Below are 16,911 nucleotides of genomic sequence, written 5' to 3'. Positions count from 1 at the left end.
GTGCTCCTCAACAACAGAAGCCACCGCAATGAGAAGCCTGCACACCGCAATGAAGAGAAGCCCCCTCTCGCCACAACTGGAGAAACCAGTGTACAGCAACGAAGACCCAACGCAGCCAAAAATAAATAAATAAATAAATTAATTAATTAAAAAACATAAAATCCTAAAAAAGATGGAAAAATATAAATGATGTAATAGCTAACCAAAGAAAACTGATATAGTTTTGTCATTATCAGTCAAAATGAACTTTAAAGCAGAAGAGCATTGCCAGAAGTTAAGTATGTCACTGACAATGACAAAGGTTGAATAAGCAGCACATGTCATTTTACATTTGCATTCACGTAATAAAATAGCCTCAGAACTATAACAGAAAAAATTGACAAAAAGATTTTTTTAAATATCCAAAAGTACCAATATGACCTTAAAGGATCTGAATATCACATCCAACTTACCTTAATTTACATATATAGAATAATACAACCAAAACTTGCAGAATACATATAACATTTACAGAAATTGGCCATGCACTAGATTATACAGCAATTCTTAACAAATACCAAAGATTAATGTTATGCAGACTATGTTATTTGAGAAAAATGGAATTCAATTGGAAGTCAATAATGAAAAGGTAAATAAAATTTTCCAATTAAATAGAAGTAAAATCAACAAAATTATAATGAAAATTAGAAAGTATTTTGGTTCGAAGGATAATGAACATGACATATTTCAAAACTTGTGGAGTGCAGGTAAAGCCACCATAAGAGAAAAATTTACAGCCTTAAAGCATACATAGCATACATTTTAAAAAAAGAAAAAGAAAATACTAAAGATGATAGTACACATTTATCTCCTGAGATTTTAGAAAAAACAAAATAACCCCAAGGAAAGTAAATAATGATAAGACCAGAAATTAATACAATTGAAATTAAACATAGACTATAAAGGATAGAGAAACCAAAAGACGGTTCTTTGAAAAGGCAAATCAAATTGACAAATCCCTGGTATACTTAATTTCACAATGGGGGTGAAGCACAAAAACAATTGTAGGAGTGAAAAAAAGTGAACATCACTACAGATATCACAGACAAAATTATAGTAATAGCGGTTTCCCTGGTGGCACAGTGGTTGACAATCTGCCTGCCAATGCAGGGGACACGGGTTCGAGCCCTGGTCTGGGAAGATCCCACATGCCGCGAAGCAACCGGGCTCGTGAGCCACAATTGCTGAGCCTGCGCGTCTGGAGCTTGTGCTCCGCAACGAGAGAGGCCGCGATAGTGAGAGGCCCGCGCACCGCGATGAGGAGTGGACCCCGCTTGCCGCAACTAGAGAAAGCCCTCGCACAGAAACGAAGACCCAACACAGCCATAAATAAATAAATAAAAATTTTTTAAAAAATCTTTAAAAAAATTATAGTAATATTATAAAACATTATGTCAATACATAAACATGCAACTTAGATTAAATGGGCAATTTTGAATAAAAATATAACTTACCAAAGTAGCTCAAGAAGAAATAGAAACCATGATAAGCATCAAACCCTTCCAACAGAAAATCACCACTCTTTCTTTGTTAGAGAGTTCTGCTAAACATTTGATAATAGATAATTTCCATAGTACACAAACTCGTCCAGCAAACAGAAAAAGAGGAATAGCTTTAATATATTTTATGAAACTGGCATAACCTTGATACCAACATGACAAGGGAAGAAAGGAAATTCAATCTCATTCATGATCACAAAGGGAAAAGATTCCCAAAGAAAATATTAGCAATCTAGGTCCCACAAAATATAAAAAGGATAATAGATTACTATCAAATTGAGTTGATCTCAGGAATTCAAGACTGATTTAATATTATAAATCAATTAGTATAAGCCCTCAAATTAATAATCTAAGGGAGAAAAATATGGTTATATTAATAAATGCAAAAAAGCATTTGATAAAGAAACAACATCCTTTTACAAGTAATTGAAAAAATACTAGAAAAATACAAAATTTTACTTCATAAAGATCTACAGCAAACATAATACATAATGGTGTAACTCTAAGGATTTTTTTTTTCATTACTTTATTCAACATTTCACTGAAGATGTTAGCCAATGCAGGAAGGCAATAATGAGAAACAAAAAGTAAAAGGCATGGAAAAGAAGAAAACAAAACTCTCCACATTTGCAGTTTTTTGATTGTGTACACAAAAAATCCAAAAGAATCTGCAGATAAATTATTGGATAATTATTGAGATCATTTATATGGTATCAATAAATATGAATTTTCTAGGACTAAAGCTCAAGAAAACATGCAAGACATTTCTGGAGAAAATTATCACCCTTAGCTAATGATGTAGATTGGACATTATGTGACCACAAATGGTCACTCATTCACGCCTTTTGCTCTACCCCATGCCCCCAAATCAGGTGTCTGCTGCTTTGATATCTCTGATGTTTTACTGCCTTTGTTCTCTGGCATCCTCATCCACACAGTAAAATTTCCTTGAATTCTAATTATGTACCAGTAACTACCAGCAATGGAGACGTGACGATAATTTCACCGACTCCTTCTGGTTTATTTTGTGCTCCAACATATAGTGATATTATTGGTTTTTCCACAGTTATAATGGCTTTATAGCCTTTGAGATTTGAGGTAATATACTATTCATTTTGACTGAAAAACAAAGAGCTAGAGCATGCCTACAGGTAAGCATTGTACAGAAAATTAATTACAAGGCTTTCAATGAAGCTATAACAAATGTCCATAAAAATCTGTTGCCCCACTATTCTCTTAATATTAATCTTAATATTAAAATAATAAGTTTGAGTAGCACAAACTGAGCCCCTCACCTATAGATACCCAAAAACCAGGTTGGAAGTCTCTGAAAGTCTTACCTACAAGATTAATTTACCTTTTGATGCATCCAAGATGTGGAGCCCAATCTCGGACACACATCCAGGGTATTACCCAGGACAGACACTACCTGAAAATATGCATGCAATCTTTGAACCCTTTTCTGAGTTTCTAAAAATTATTACAACTTCATCATCTAGCTATTTTTGTTCTTTTTAAAGACAGCTTGCTCTGCTGTGTCTTTCTCCTTGAATGATACTAAAACTTGCTTCTTTTTTCCCCCCCACCCTTCTCCTCTCCTGCTTCCTCTCCAAATCTGCTCGTGTTTGTAACTCCTTTATTGTGGGTGTGGTCCTCTCCATCAGCCATGTGGATAGTTAAACCAAACTCACCCACCTACCTCTCTGCTGCCTTGTCCGCCAGGAGACACTCCCAGGAATCCAGGTTGGTTGTGGGGTGTGGTGTCCAGGGGGACATACAGCCAAGTCATGACCAGGGCCTCTTCTTTCATGCCAGCATTCCATCCGCCCCCTGGGCTCCCAACCCTCAGATTCTGACCGTGACTTTGCAGGCTTCCTGGTTCATGGTGCCAAGCTGCAAATTGTGCTGTGCACCTGACCTCTTTTTTAACATCAAATTTTACCCTTTCTGTGCCCCATCCCTTTGGGTTCCTGCTACGCTCTTCTAGTTTAAATGACTGACTCCAAGTCATTAGTAGGGATTCCATCATCAAGATTAGACAGGTGGTGGATATTTTTAGTTAGACAGTTTTCCTCATTCCTCCACTCACAAAAGGAAGATGTTTTTCTATTTCATTTTCAGGGAGGTCTAGGCCTGGTAGTGTGTTTGGTGATGCTTCTCTATGATTCAAGTCCCCCTCTTCCCTCAACAGGACCATCCATCCAGTCTGGTGCAGCAGCACATCTCCTCCTGCAAACCCTCACCCTTGTCCGCATTGCTCTTCTCTGGACCCCAGGGTCCCCATGAAATGGGAGTACCCTGAAAAAACACAGTTCTTAAGAAAGTTAGCATGTGGCAAAAGCAAGTGGCACCATGTGAAGACATCAGGCCTCGGGGAAAGAGCACAGACTGGGGTCAGGTTCATCTAGGCTTGGATCCCAAATTAAGCCACTTAACTGTGTAACTCTGAGCAAACTCCGAACCTCTTTGTCTCAATCTTCTTACGAATACAGTAGGGTAATAGCACTTCCCCTACTCCGAAGATATGAAGTGACAAATGTAAAGGTCCTGTCACAACAACTGGGATAGAGTGGGTGCTCAGCCAAGTGTACCTATTAATATTGACTGAGATTTTTTCCTTTCATTAATAGCAAACTTTGTACAGTAAAGTAAATAATATTAGTCCCATTTAACAGATGAGAAAACTGAGGCTCAGAGAGATTAAGTAACTTTCCCAAGATAAAGCTAGTAAAGTGACAGTTGAGACCCAAATTCAAGTCTTCCAACTTCCAGCACATAGTAGTATTTTCACTACATCACATGTCATAAGAATATTTTTTTTATTTTGACATATATATTTATATTAATCACAAATCTTCTCATATGGCATATTGTTTAGTGTGTGGATGTTGTTATATGTTTCTTCATTCTATTGGTTTCAAATATTACAATTATAATTTACATGAATTTTTTCTTGATTAAAAAAATGACAGTTCCACTTATGGTTTATATACATTATTTCTAGCTAAATGTTAGTTTTACTAACACTTGTATTTCAGGACTATAGACTCTCACAGACAAAAGCATAGAGATAGAATTAAAAGATCATGTTCACCTTTATCTGACAATTGGGGATAAATCACTAAAATTTTTGTGGTGCCATTTATTGATCCTATCATATTTATTGAGTGCTGACTAATTGGCAGACATGGTGCTAAGTATTTTGTAGGGTTCCATAGTGACTCAGATGTATAAATCCTAATATGCTTACCACATGTCCGAGAGCAAGAATGATCCGGGAAATGTTATCCCCCCTGCCCCTTTTAAAGGAATGTTATTCAACCTCATTCTAACACATGAGATGCTTCCTACAGGCTTTGGATATTTTAAAAGATAATCTAATATACCCAAAAAAGACCTCAATAAAAATTCTTTAAACTATTAAGATAGTTTCAGAAAAATGAAGGCATTAGCATTGGCTGTCCTTACCCATTAGGAGAGCAGGAGCTACTCCTTTTGAGGTGCTCGGTATTTTGGCGTGATGATGCTATTTTAAACTGTGCAGGTAATGCCATCCAGCAGCTTCCAAGATCTTCTGCTCCTGATCTACGTAAAATCTCATTATCCAGAATCAGCACTTGCTCCATAGGACTGTCGAAGTTTAATTTCATTTGGCCAGTTATTTGTATAGACAACTATGAAGCCGTTCGACAGCCTTATCCCCCAGAGATATAAGGAAAACCAGATGTAGGCTCATATACAGTAGACCATGATAAAGGACTCTTCAGCATAAAAGCTTTGCCATGGAGGTTACCTTTGGTTAAAGGCAGTATTTGCTTGTTTTGTTGTTTTATTACTTCTAACAGTCACATTAGTCCATTTTCACTGTAGTAGCTTTGGTGGAACCCATGAGAACTCATCACTAAAATGGTAACCTATATGTTAAGATGGCAAATTTCATTAGATTTTGAAGGAAAAAAAATTATTTAATAATCGGGGAAATTCCTTATGACTGTAAGTATAATAGATTTTGCATTTCCAATTTTTTTTGATAAGCACTAGATTTTCAGAGCTTACAGAGATCACACATTTTAAAATAAAGAATTCTTTTGAGTCACACACACACACACACACACACACACACACACACACGTGTAAAGAATGTAAAGAATTTAGAAAATGTAGAAAAGAACAAGGAAGAAAATGTCACAAGTAATCCCTTTACCCAAAGATAAGTTCTGTTAACATTTTCATATGTTTCTATGTGCATGAAACTATGTATACATTTGTTTTAATTAGCTCATTGATTTAACAAACATTTACTGAGCTCCTACTATATGCCAGGTATTATGTTTGGCCTGAGAATGCCTCATGAAAAACCGAAAAAGATCCCCACATTTTTGGAGTTTATAACCAGCAGGTAACAAACCTGCGGGGGAGCGCAGGGAGGAGAGACCCACAATAAATAATAAACATAGTAAATAAATACATCCTATAGAATGTTAGAAGATGATATTGATAATGAGAAAAATAAGGCAGGGTAGGAGAGATGGAAAAGCCAGGGATGGGGGTCCTGGGTGACAACAGGATGGTCAGTAAAAGCCGCATTGAGAAGGGGCATTTGGGAAAGACCTGAAGGAGGTAATATGAAGGGATTTTGCAGACAAAGAGCAGAGGGGGCAGCTAGGGAAGGCACTAAGAAAGCAGTGTGCCTGTCCTGTCCTAGGACCAGCAAGAAGGCCAGCGTAGCCAGAGTGGAGAGAGGCAGGAAGAGTGTGAAGGACACAAGGTCTCAGAGGTCACGGGATTTCAAGCATATAGAGCCTTGTAGCCCATGGCAACGACTTACAATTTTACTCGAAGTGAAATGCAAACCTATGGCGAGGTTTTAAGCATAGAAATGATCTGATTAATCTTACATTTTAAAAGGATGCCACCTATGTCAGTAGTCATATTATATAACATTCTGTGTTCAACTGTATTCATTCAACAGGGGAGCATTTTCCCAAGTCATTCTGTATTTGTGGGGAAGAGGCATCATCTTAATATCTGCATACTAATTCCATCAACGTACCTATTAGTGAATGTATTATTTATTTTCAGTTTTTCTCTACTCATGACATTGAGTTGAACAACCGGTACGTGAGTCTTTATCTCAGTGTCTGTTCTTTAGAATAGATTCTTGTAAGGGGTGGTACTGAGTAACATGTATGAATAAGAGTTGTGAAATGTATGTCCAGATTGTTTTTCAAAAAAGTCACATACATTTATACCCTCAGAAGCAACATGTAAAATATGACGTATTATCTTGATTGACAGAATAGTATGCCAGTTTTCCTAACTTGAGACCAACCAAACTCATTCACTCACTTATTTATCAACAAAGACTTCTTAAAATCTATACTGTACAACAATCACTAGACACATCAGAATGACACAGGCCCATATTTTTTGCACACGCCTACATTTCTTATCTTTCTTCTTTCACCCCTTTTTTCTTCATTAACCCACTTTCATATAATGACTTCGAATGTAAATGACCAACATGCATGGCTCAAGCCAGGATATATCCCTTTTCCTCCCTCTCCTAACATTTCTTATATCCGTTCCACAATGTGATTTTTGATGATTCCTGAAGCAGAGGCTTCAGAGAATCCTAACTCCCAGTATCTCAGAAGAAAGGGTTTGCCAAGCAAATGAAGGGGGCAAACAGAAACACAGAGGAAAATATATATTAAATGCTTTAGAAAAATCATTCTTATGTATTTATTAGTCTTATTAAATTTTTTCAGTTAAAGTAGCATTTAAGCAATACAACTTCTTTCCTCAAGAAACACTTTCAATTCAAATTTTCACTGAAGTCAGACTAGTCCTCTGTAAGCTTTGGGGCTTTGCTTCAATGATCTGAATATTTCCCCATGTTGACAAATATAAGACTGTGTGTCTGAACAGGCCATATATTTGTACAGCTTTAGACTAATTGAATGAATTTTATGTTCTCTTGGATTTAAAAAAGTTTCATCATTCTTTATTTTATAACCTCATGGTAATAGTCAAGAGTCAGCATAAGTATGTATATATTTTAGAAACTCAGAACTGAGAACAGAAGAATGTCACTATAACAAGTATTTATGCATTTATTCAAAAGGCCTTCATGTATTATGCTTAATTTACTATCAAAATGTACTTAAAATCTAATAAGGAGACTCTTTAGAGTAAGTAAATTTACAGGGCTTAACACGGTATCATTTCTCAATTTAATATTGAGTGCTTTCCCTATGCCAACACTATGCTACTGCTTTACAAGAATAACCCCATTTAACCACCAGAACAGTTCCATGACACAGCTTGTATTATAATCTGCATCTTACAGATGAGGAAACGAATGCGTAGAGAGGTTTAAGTCACATGTCTAATTTCATCCAGCTAACAAGTGGTAAAATAGAAACTTGAACCTAGGTTTCTCAAATACCAAAGCACTAGGATTTGGCTACATTGGGACTCATTTAGAGGTCATGGTCATAGAAACAAAGGATTAGAAGGAAAATTAGAAGTTACAATGGAAAATAACATGATGTAGAGATAAGAGAAGAAGGGCAGGTCTCAGATCACTTATTTACCAGTGATATAAACTTGGATTACATTTACCTCTAATCCTTGATTTCCCATCTATAAAACAGATATAATTAAAAGACTGTGTAAAACACTCCATAGATACTAAGCACCTGCTATGCATTAAATGATGGTAATATGTTCAGAAGTAATATAGAGAAGATTGTATAACAGAATGAGGCACTTGCCCAGGTGGTCTGGTGGAAGAACAGAAATTAGCTGGGAGTGGAGGTGGTTACTGTAACATATATTATTAATGTATCTGAACTAAAATCTAGATGCAGCAGAATGCAGTGACATATATGTTGTGTTTTGACACTCCAAACAAATATCACCTCAATCTTTTTTTAGAAATAAAGCACTTTGGGGTAAATATATCAATAGTAAGCATCTAATGGTCTTCATGTATAAATGCATGTTCATGCAACACTAACTTAGCAACAGTGATGGGTACTTTTTGCCTGACATTAAAATAATATTTTTGCACACACCATTTGTAGGGCATATGTTTTCAAAAGTCTCCCTCTAGCCCTCATTAACAGAAGGGGGAAAGAAAGCTAAGCTATCTTGTTCTTTTGCTTGATCCTCTTTTCTGAACAAGGAGTTATATTTCAAAATTATTTCTTGGGGTCTTGGTGAAGGCTGAGATTGTGAAACCACTTTTTAAGGAACAAAAATAAACTCCGAAGGTAGTGATTAAATTCTTGAGGCCATTATTTGTTGTCATCTATTTACTCAGAGATAGTATATGAATTTGCAAAGCACAGTATTCTGACCCACAGAATATTGTTCAGTTGAGCCACTTGTTTTATGATTAATACTAAATGATCTGTTTATACTCTTTTTATTGTCATTTTTTAATAGTACCTCACAAAAAGTACACAAACTCAGGTCTGTAACATTTTCACTGATCTGAGGACAAAAAATTATAGTGAAGTTTGTCAACCATCTTTTCTTAAAAAGAAATATTCTTCATTCTTAGATAATGTATCATAGTGTCGTTACATTGTTTATATGTCCCTTCTTTGAAGAATGAACGTGAGACAGAGGTAGTAAAGGATTTTCTTTAAAGGTCCTTATTTGTGAAAATAAAAGCTTGGTTGCTTTATAATATTATTGTTGTTGTTATTGTTATTTTACTGGTCCAGGAGATCAAAAAGTCTGGAATTCACCATTCTACAGTTCTTTGGTCACCTTTAAAAATTAAAACAGGGCATAACGATGGTTTTTAAATATTTTCAGGGTTGAATAGTCATTTCCTGTAATACTTTTAGTAAAATCCTACAAAATTAATGAGGAGTTTGTAGATCTGCTAGTCGCTGGTAAGCTGGTGACATATTTAATTCTCATGGATGACATGATGAGAAAGCCATGCTCTGATGTCTCCAACCCAGAAAAGAAAAACATGAGTACAGAAGGAAAAAAATGTGAATTTCTTACCAGAGATGGAACAGAAGATTACACAGTGTAGAAGAAAAATCTTGCACCAGACACTTCTTAGAAATGCAAGACACTGGGGCTTCCCTGGTGGTGCAGTGGTTGAGAATCTGCCTGCCAATGCAGGGGACACGGGTTCGAGCCCTGGTCTGGGAAGATCCCACATGCCGCGGAGCAACTGGGCCCGTGAGCCACAATTACTGAGCCTGCGCGTCTGGAGCCTGTGCTCCGCAACAAGAGAGGCCGCGATAGTGAGAGGCCCGCACACCGCGATGAAGAGTGGCCCCCGCTTGCCGCAACTAGAGAAAGCCCTTGCACAGAAACGAAGACACAACACAGCCAAAAATAAATAAATAAATAAATTTAAAAAAAAAAAAAGAAAGAAATGCAAGACATTTTATTTGAGCTACTGCAGTAGGGGAGAGAGATAACTCTTTATAGAACTGAGCTCAGCTCCAAATACAATGGGGACAGTTGGGGATTTATAACCATTGGGCCGGGTGAGGGGTTCAGTGGATAGAAAATTGCTAAGAGGAGATATCAAGGGGAGGGGGATCCTTGCTAAAATGGCCTGACAGGATTCTTGCTAGAGGCTGACCAAGGACTTAGATATTAAGGGTGAAGGATGAGGAATTTGAGTAGATATCAAGGGTGGGAAAATTTTACTAAACTGACTTAGCAGGATTCTTTGCTAAAACTGGGCTCAGCAGACCAAGGTCAAAATCTAGTTGAAAAGATGGTTCAGAGGAACTTGACTAAACTTTGGTCAAGGAGGGAGTGTTTGTCAATAGATTGGTCAGAAGATGAAGGTAAAAGAAACTAACATATCATGTGATTTTTAATACAAATCATTTTTTAAGTAAATTTATTTAAAATTTAAAAAACAAAACAAAAAGCAGTTCACCTATTTCTTCCACCTACCTCTCCCTCTTGTTTTATAGATATAGATATAAATATAGATATAGATATATAGATATAGATATACACACACATATGTATATGTTTTTAGATTCCACATATAAGAGAGACTGTACAGTATTTGTCTTTCTTTGCCTCACTTATTTCACTTAGCATAATGCCCTCAAGGTCCAGCCATGTTGTTGCAAATGGCAAGATTTCATTCATTTCTATGGCTGAATAATATTCCAGTGTGTGTGTGTATCCACCCATCCATTGATGGACATTTAGGATGTTTCTATATCTTAGCTATGTAAATAATGCTGCAATGAACGTGGGGTGCATATATCTTTTCAAATGAGTGGTTTTGGTTTCTTTGGAGAAATACCCAGAAGTGGAATTGCTGGATTGTATGATAGTTATATTTTTAATTTTTGAGGAGCCACCAAACTGTTTTCCATAGTGACTGCACCAATTTACATCCCACCAACAGTGCACAAGGGTTCCCTTCTCTCCACATCCTCTCCAACACTTGTTATTTTGTCTTTTTACTAATAGTCATTCTAACAGGCATGAGGTTAGAGCTCATTGTTGTTTTGATTTGCATTTCGCTGATGATTAATGATGTAGTGCATCTTTTCATGTACCATCTTTTCATTGGCCATCGGTATTCAGATCTTCTGCCCACTTTTTAATTGGGTCGTTCAGTTTCTTACTATTGAGTTGTATGAGTTCTTTGCATATTTAGGATATTAGCCCCTTATCAGATACATGATTTGCAAATATTTTCTCGCATTCAGTAGTTTGCCTTTCCATTCTGTTGATGGTTTCCTTTGCTGTGCAGAATCATTTTAGTTTGACGCAGTCCCATTCGTTTGTTTTTTTGCTTTTTTGCTTTTGTTTTTGGTGTCAGATTTTAAAAGTTATCTGTGAGCTTACTGCCTATATTTTCTTCTAGGAGTTTTATGGTTTCAGGTCTTATGTTCAAGCCTTTAATCTATTTTGAGTTAATTTTTGTGTATGGTGTAAGGTTGTGGTCCAGTTTCATTCTTTTGCATGTGGCTGCTCAATTTTCCCAACACCATTTACTGAAGAGACTGTCTTTTCCTCATTGTATATTCTTGGCTCCTTTGTGATAAATTAAGTGACCATATATGTGTGCATTTATTTCTGAGCTCTCTATTCTGCTCCATTCATCCATGTGCCTGTTTTTATGCCAGGATCGCACTATTTTATAGGTTTGTAATATAGTTTGAAATCAGGGAGTGTGATGCCTCGAGCTTTGTTCTTCTTTCTCAAGATTGTTGTGGGTTTTCAGAGTTTTTTTATGTTTCCAAAAACAAATCAGTTTTTGAAACACTAACCTAAACCCCTGAGCTTCATCTAACAGGTTAATCCCTTTAGCTGAGGGTAAAAGAAGGACATTCACTTTAGCAAATTTTCATTTTGAACCACACAAATGTGTATTTTAAAATCCTCTAAATTCTAGGTTGTGGCACATTGTTAAACTGGCTTTAGCAAGAGTAACTGGATTCTTTGCTCAAAATTCCTTCTGATAGAGGTGAGCTTTTATTTTTTTTCTGAGTGTCACGATTACAGGATTTAGTATTAAAGCTCAAGAGTGGATATCCTTAACAGAACTGAGACAATCAAACCGATTACTATATTTCACTGAAAGCATTCTTTAAGTGGGGAAGAAGATAAGAAATCTTACCTTTTAGAATCTTAAAATTGTCTAACTTTCACTGTTTTACTAGACTCTCACAACAATAGCAGCAGGATCCCTTTTTGTTAGAATTATCCTGGGAAATTCTTTAGATTGTCTTCTCAGATGTGGCTTATCTCACCATATGTCACCACTGCAGAAAATTAAACATTGAATACAAACACTCTTTTGCGCATAATCTTTTGAGGTCAAACAGGATGCTCAGAAAGATAAGAAAAAACATTAATAAATACTAATTGAGCATCCATCACTGCCTAGCACTGTCCTAGGTTGTAAGGGGTCCCTAATCTTTCAGTATTTACAGCCTAAAGGGGGAGACAGACAAACATTACGTAATTATATATCATTTTGACAAATGCTATAGCAGGATAAGGTTCAGGGTGCTGTTGGAACACAGAAGAAGAGTGTCGATCTCATTTCTTGGGTTGGGTTGAGTGTTGGGAAGAGGGTGGGAAGAGGTGAGAGCATATATGTGTGTTTGTGCACTGGACAATGGAGGTTGGAGAGGAGTAGTGGCCTCCTTGGCAGAAAGAGGGAAGGGAGAAAGTGCAAGAAATGATTTGTAGACTGAGACTCAAAGGATAGAGAAGGAATTATCCAGGAGGAAGAAAGGGGACTGAGAAGGGTGTTTCTAAAAGAAGTAACATCATGTGCAACAGCTCAAGGGCAAAAAAGAATGTATATTTAACTTAATACGTTAGATAAATGCTTCTCAAGCTTTAATGGGAATACGAATCACCTGAGTTTAATGTCAAAATACAGATCTGATTCAGTAGTTCTAGGGCAGGACCTGAGCTCCTGGGTATCCAACAAGCTTCCAAGAGATATCAATGCTGCTGGTTCATAGACCAAACTTTGAGTAGCAGCATATAAACAACTCAGTTTCCAGTAACTGGACACTTCACTCTCTGGTGAAATAACTGAATATTCCTTAAGCTATTTTCTGATGGTGACCTACTTATTCACACTGCACGAATCATTAATGATTGCAGTGTGGTGACAGCTCAGGACTCGGGCAATTCATGTATAACATTGCTCTACAAAGGAGTCTGCTTCTCTTCCTATAATATTTTTATAGTCACTACTTTAAATTCTGCTTTTGTACCTTCTTTCCTACCTTCATCTTCCTCCTCACTGAAATGTATTTAGCAGTTTCAGCATGAAACCAGTCTGAAAGGATGTGCTTAATAAATACTGTCAACACTTGTCAAAATCAAATGAAAATGTCCCAGGAAAGTATTTGCAACCATACCCATTAGGAGCAAGTTATAAGTCTGTACTGTATCTTGACAGCAGTTCTTTTAATGTCAGTTTGAACTCATTTTAATAAATGCATGAGTTTCATGTTCTTGCCATCTCTGTCTCATCCTGTAGCAGCAAATATTCTGCTTCTCTAGAGACAATATTTTTGCAAATACTCTGAAAATTCCATTTCCATTCCAAAGACACGGGAACAGATTGGGCTGTGTTGTAGCCACCTACTGGAAATTTATATCCATGTCACATGATTTAAAAGATATGCCTCTCTAGATATATTTTGGATATAGGTGTCAATAAATTGATTCATAATGTGTTTCAGGAGAGTAAAAGATGCATTGGCTTTGGTGCAAGGAGTTGCCTCACAGTTACTGTGAAGTAATGCACAGATTTTAGTCCCACTATGTGACTCTATTGCCTCATTTAATTCTTATAACAATAAAATATATATATATATATTTTTAATGCTCTACATGCTTAGCCTTAGAACAAATGGAGTGAGCCCTACAGGCAAGCAACAGTTTCAAATTCCCTTCTTCACCTTCATCTCCGACCAGGATCTCACAATCATCTTAAAGGCAGAAGGGTTTTCAGGATACATGTGCGTAGACTTGTCATTTCTTCTTCCCACTAGACTAGCTCAGCAGTTAAACTTTTATGTGCATAGTAATTACTATAGCACCCGTGGCTACTTGCTGTCATATACAGTGTGCTTCATGGGAAAACAAGGAACTTCCATGGGTGATGTTTTACTTTTCCCGATGTTCCCATTACTCCCTGATTTTGGACCTACTGTCCCTAAGTTAGATGTGATCCCCCTTTAGAACGATCACAGACTGTTGAAGCTCTGTTTCTACTCCATTTTGTATCAGGTTTGTCTCCACCTTACTTCTCAGTCTGCCTACTTCCCACTCTCAGGACCGATAACCCTGCAAAGAGACATGGGAGGTGTCCTAACACTGAACATAAGTCCTTTCGTGGTCTGGACGGAAGTGATCCACCAGCTCACCAGAGCTGCCTAAGGGACACAGTAGCAAGCAGGACATGTAGCTTTGTAGACTCTTCAGCCTGAACTCCTGCACATGGAGCTTTGGCTCCTAGAAGAAATAATATACAATTTCTCTGCCTTATGGGCCAAGTTATTACAGCCCAAAGTTAGCTTGGTCTGTGGTCCTGTCTTCTACATGGAAATGATTTGGAACCTCACCTGTTTGGTGTTTGTGTAAAAAGCCAAACTGTCCTGTAGCCAAGAAAGCATTCAGAGGGACATCTGCAGTTGCGTTTGAGGGAGAATCACACTTAATAGCATAAAAAGCTATAACCCCATGTGTGGGAAGCCTGTAAAAATACGGCTGAAAACTCAGACTCTCTATGATATTTTGAAAGTGATGTCCATAGCTAGCAGGGACCACGGACTTTACTCCAAACATGTCATTTATAAAAGAATAGACAGACCCTGAAAAGCTAGGCAGTATCCTGGCTAAGAAGTTACAGCCAGTATCTGGAGCCAGTTAGCTTTTGCATACTTTCCCCCTCCCTCCCTCCCCTCCCCTTCCTTCCTTTCTTTCCTTCCTTCCTTCCTTCCTTCTGCAACCTTTCCCCAGTTCAACAAAAATAACATGGGTGCTATCTTTTCATTTAAATTATACGCATTCTATTCCTCAATGTGGCAATTTCTCAGAAAATAATACATAAAGTTTAAAATAAAGCAGATTTTACTTGAATTATTCTTTGAAATTTTTACCCAAATTTCTGATCTGTTACATAGCACCATCAGCAGTCATGTAAAAATGTGATTCATAGTAATTAATAATAGAAATACAAACAGACTACATACATGCAATATTTGACTTACGGTTAATTGCAATGCAGTGAAAGTTGACTAATTCAGAACTTAAAGCAGGAGGGTTATATGTTATTCAGAAATACATTGTTTATTTAACTGATTTTCTATTGTGCTTCTTTTAAGAAAAAAATTCTATATTTTGGGTTGATAATTACATAAAGAATCATTAGACAGTATTCCAAAAAATGTATTTTAATGAATTGTACATGTTCTATGTGGCAAACAACCATGAAAATAAAATGTGTAGACTTGAGATATCAGTACATTTTTTTTAAAACCCAAATTTGCATATTTTCAGAAGAAAACTATTTATCCTAATTTAAATACAAAAAAACCCTCTGAATCTTAATATTTCTAAATATTCTAAAAATATTTTCTAAAAATAATTTCAATTTATATCACATCTTGAGGCTTCAGAAATAATTTCAAATCTTTTAAAATATTTATACAGCCCCGTATATAGTCAAGCCCACCAAGATTTGACAGAAATAGGGGAAAAGGATATAAGTCTAGAATTATGGAGACAGAGAAGTTAAGATGCCATCTTCAGCCACAGAGATGATAAAGAGATGACCTGTGTTTTCTAAAGCTCATGTTTGTTTCATGGTACCACCCTGCCTCCCAGTTAAAATTATGTTTTTCCCTCATTTTAAAAAATAAAATGAATATTTTTTATGTGTCCATTTTGGCCGAGCAGAATTAATGTGAAAATTGAAAGGATATTACTTGGGTTTTAAAACTGCTTGCTTAAGAAAAGAAGTCAACCCTGCTAGAAGTCATGCAGGTGCAATGTGTCCATCCACCTATACTGGAAGGTGATGGGTCGCAATTTTATACTCACAACGGAATAGGTCATAGTGGTTCCACCAATTACAAAAGTGAAACCAACAAAGAGGCAAACATCAATGTCAGCAGGAGGGTTTGCAGTGTTCAGCACAATCTGAAAAGATGATTTTCCATAAAACCACATCATGCTTCTTTCTTTCTGAATATGGAGATGATTCACCAGAATGTGTTTTCTTTTGTGTTTTGGGGCACAAACAGCGAGTTGGAGTCACCCCTGATGTATGAGGTTCCGGAACTGCAGCAGGGCAGCGCCAGCGGCAGCTTGGGAAGTAGCTTGGGTAGCTCCATCACTGCGTGTAAGAAGGTAACACTGCCTAACACCGCTCTCTTCTCACCAATCGAACTTGAACACTAGTTTAGTTTGACTTTTCAAGCACTTCTTCTAAAGCAGAAACAGCAACAAAAACACACCACAAAATCACCCACAATTTGCTCTCCAGGACAACCCCCTGATGACATTAAAAAATGTAATTCATGGAAATGATCAGAAAACTCAAGCGTTTCAGAAAGGTCTGATTTAAAAACTCTAAGCCTCCAGTGCTTCACCACACCTCCAACTTTTTCTAGTAACTCTTTCCAAACATAGCCATGGATAACGGCTTCTTGGATCTCCTTGCAGAAAAATCTTAACAGGTTTTGAATGGCCCAACTTGTTGTATTAAGCTCCTAAGTCTATATCTAAGAAAAATTCATGGCTCTTCTCCTTTTGCTATTTTCTTAAAGGGAAGGGTATGCCTGGTTATCTTATTAGGAACAGAATTGCATTTCCTGGA

The 16,911-nt window shown here is 36.8% G+C and overlaps 1 protein-coding gene across 2 annotated transcripts in view; it reads left to right on the top strand.

Moving 5' to 3' along the window:
- Positions 1 to 16,911, top strand: part of LOC118897683 (SPHK1 interactor, AKAP domain containing) — a 152,000-nt gene that overhangs the window by 19,448 nt on the left and 115,641 nt on the right. For both annotated transcript variants that reach the window (XM_036856908.1, XM_036856907.1), the window contains exon 2: positions 16,337 to 16,442. In XM_036856908.1, coding sequence (XP_036712803.1) covers positions 16,337 to 16,442 — 106 coding nt within the window. The remainder of the gene's footprint in view (positions 1 to 16,336; positions 16,443 to 16,911) is intronic.

The sequence above is a fragment of the Balaenoptera musculus genome, chromosome 7 (genome assembly GCF_009873245.2).
Source record: "Balaenoptera musculus isolate JJ_BM4_2016_0621 chromosome 7, mBalMus1.pri.v3, whole genome shotgun sequence".
NCBI lineage: Eukaryota > Metazoa > Chordata > Mammalia > Artiodactyla > Balaenopteridae > Balaenoptera > Balaenoptera musculus.
This window is presented reverse-complemented; position numbering and strand designations above follow the sequence as displayed.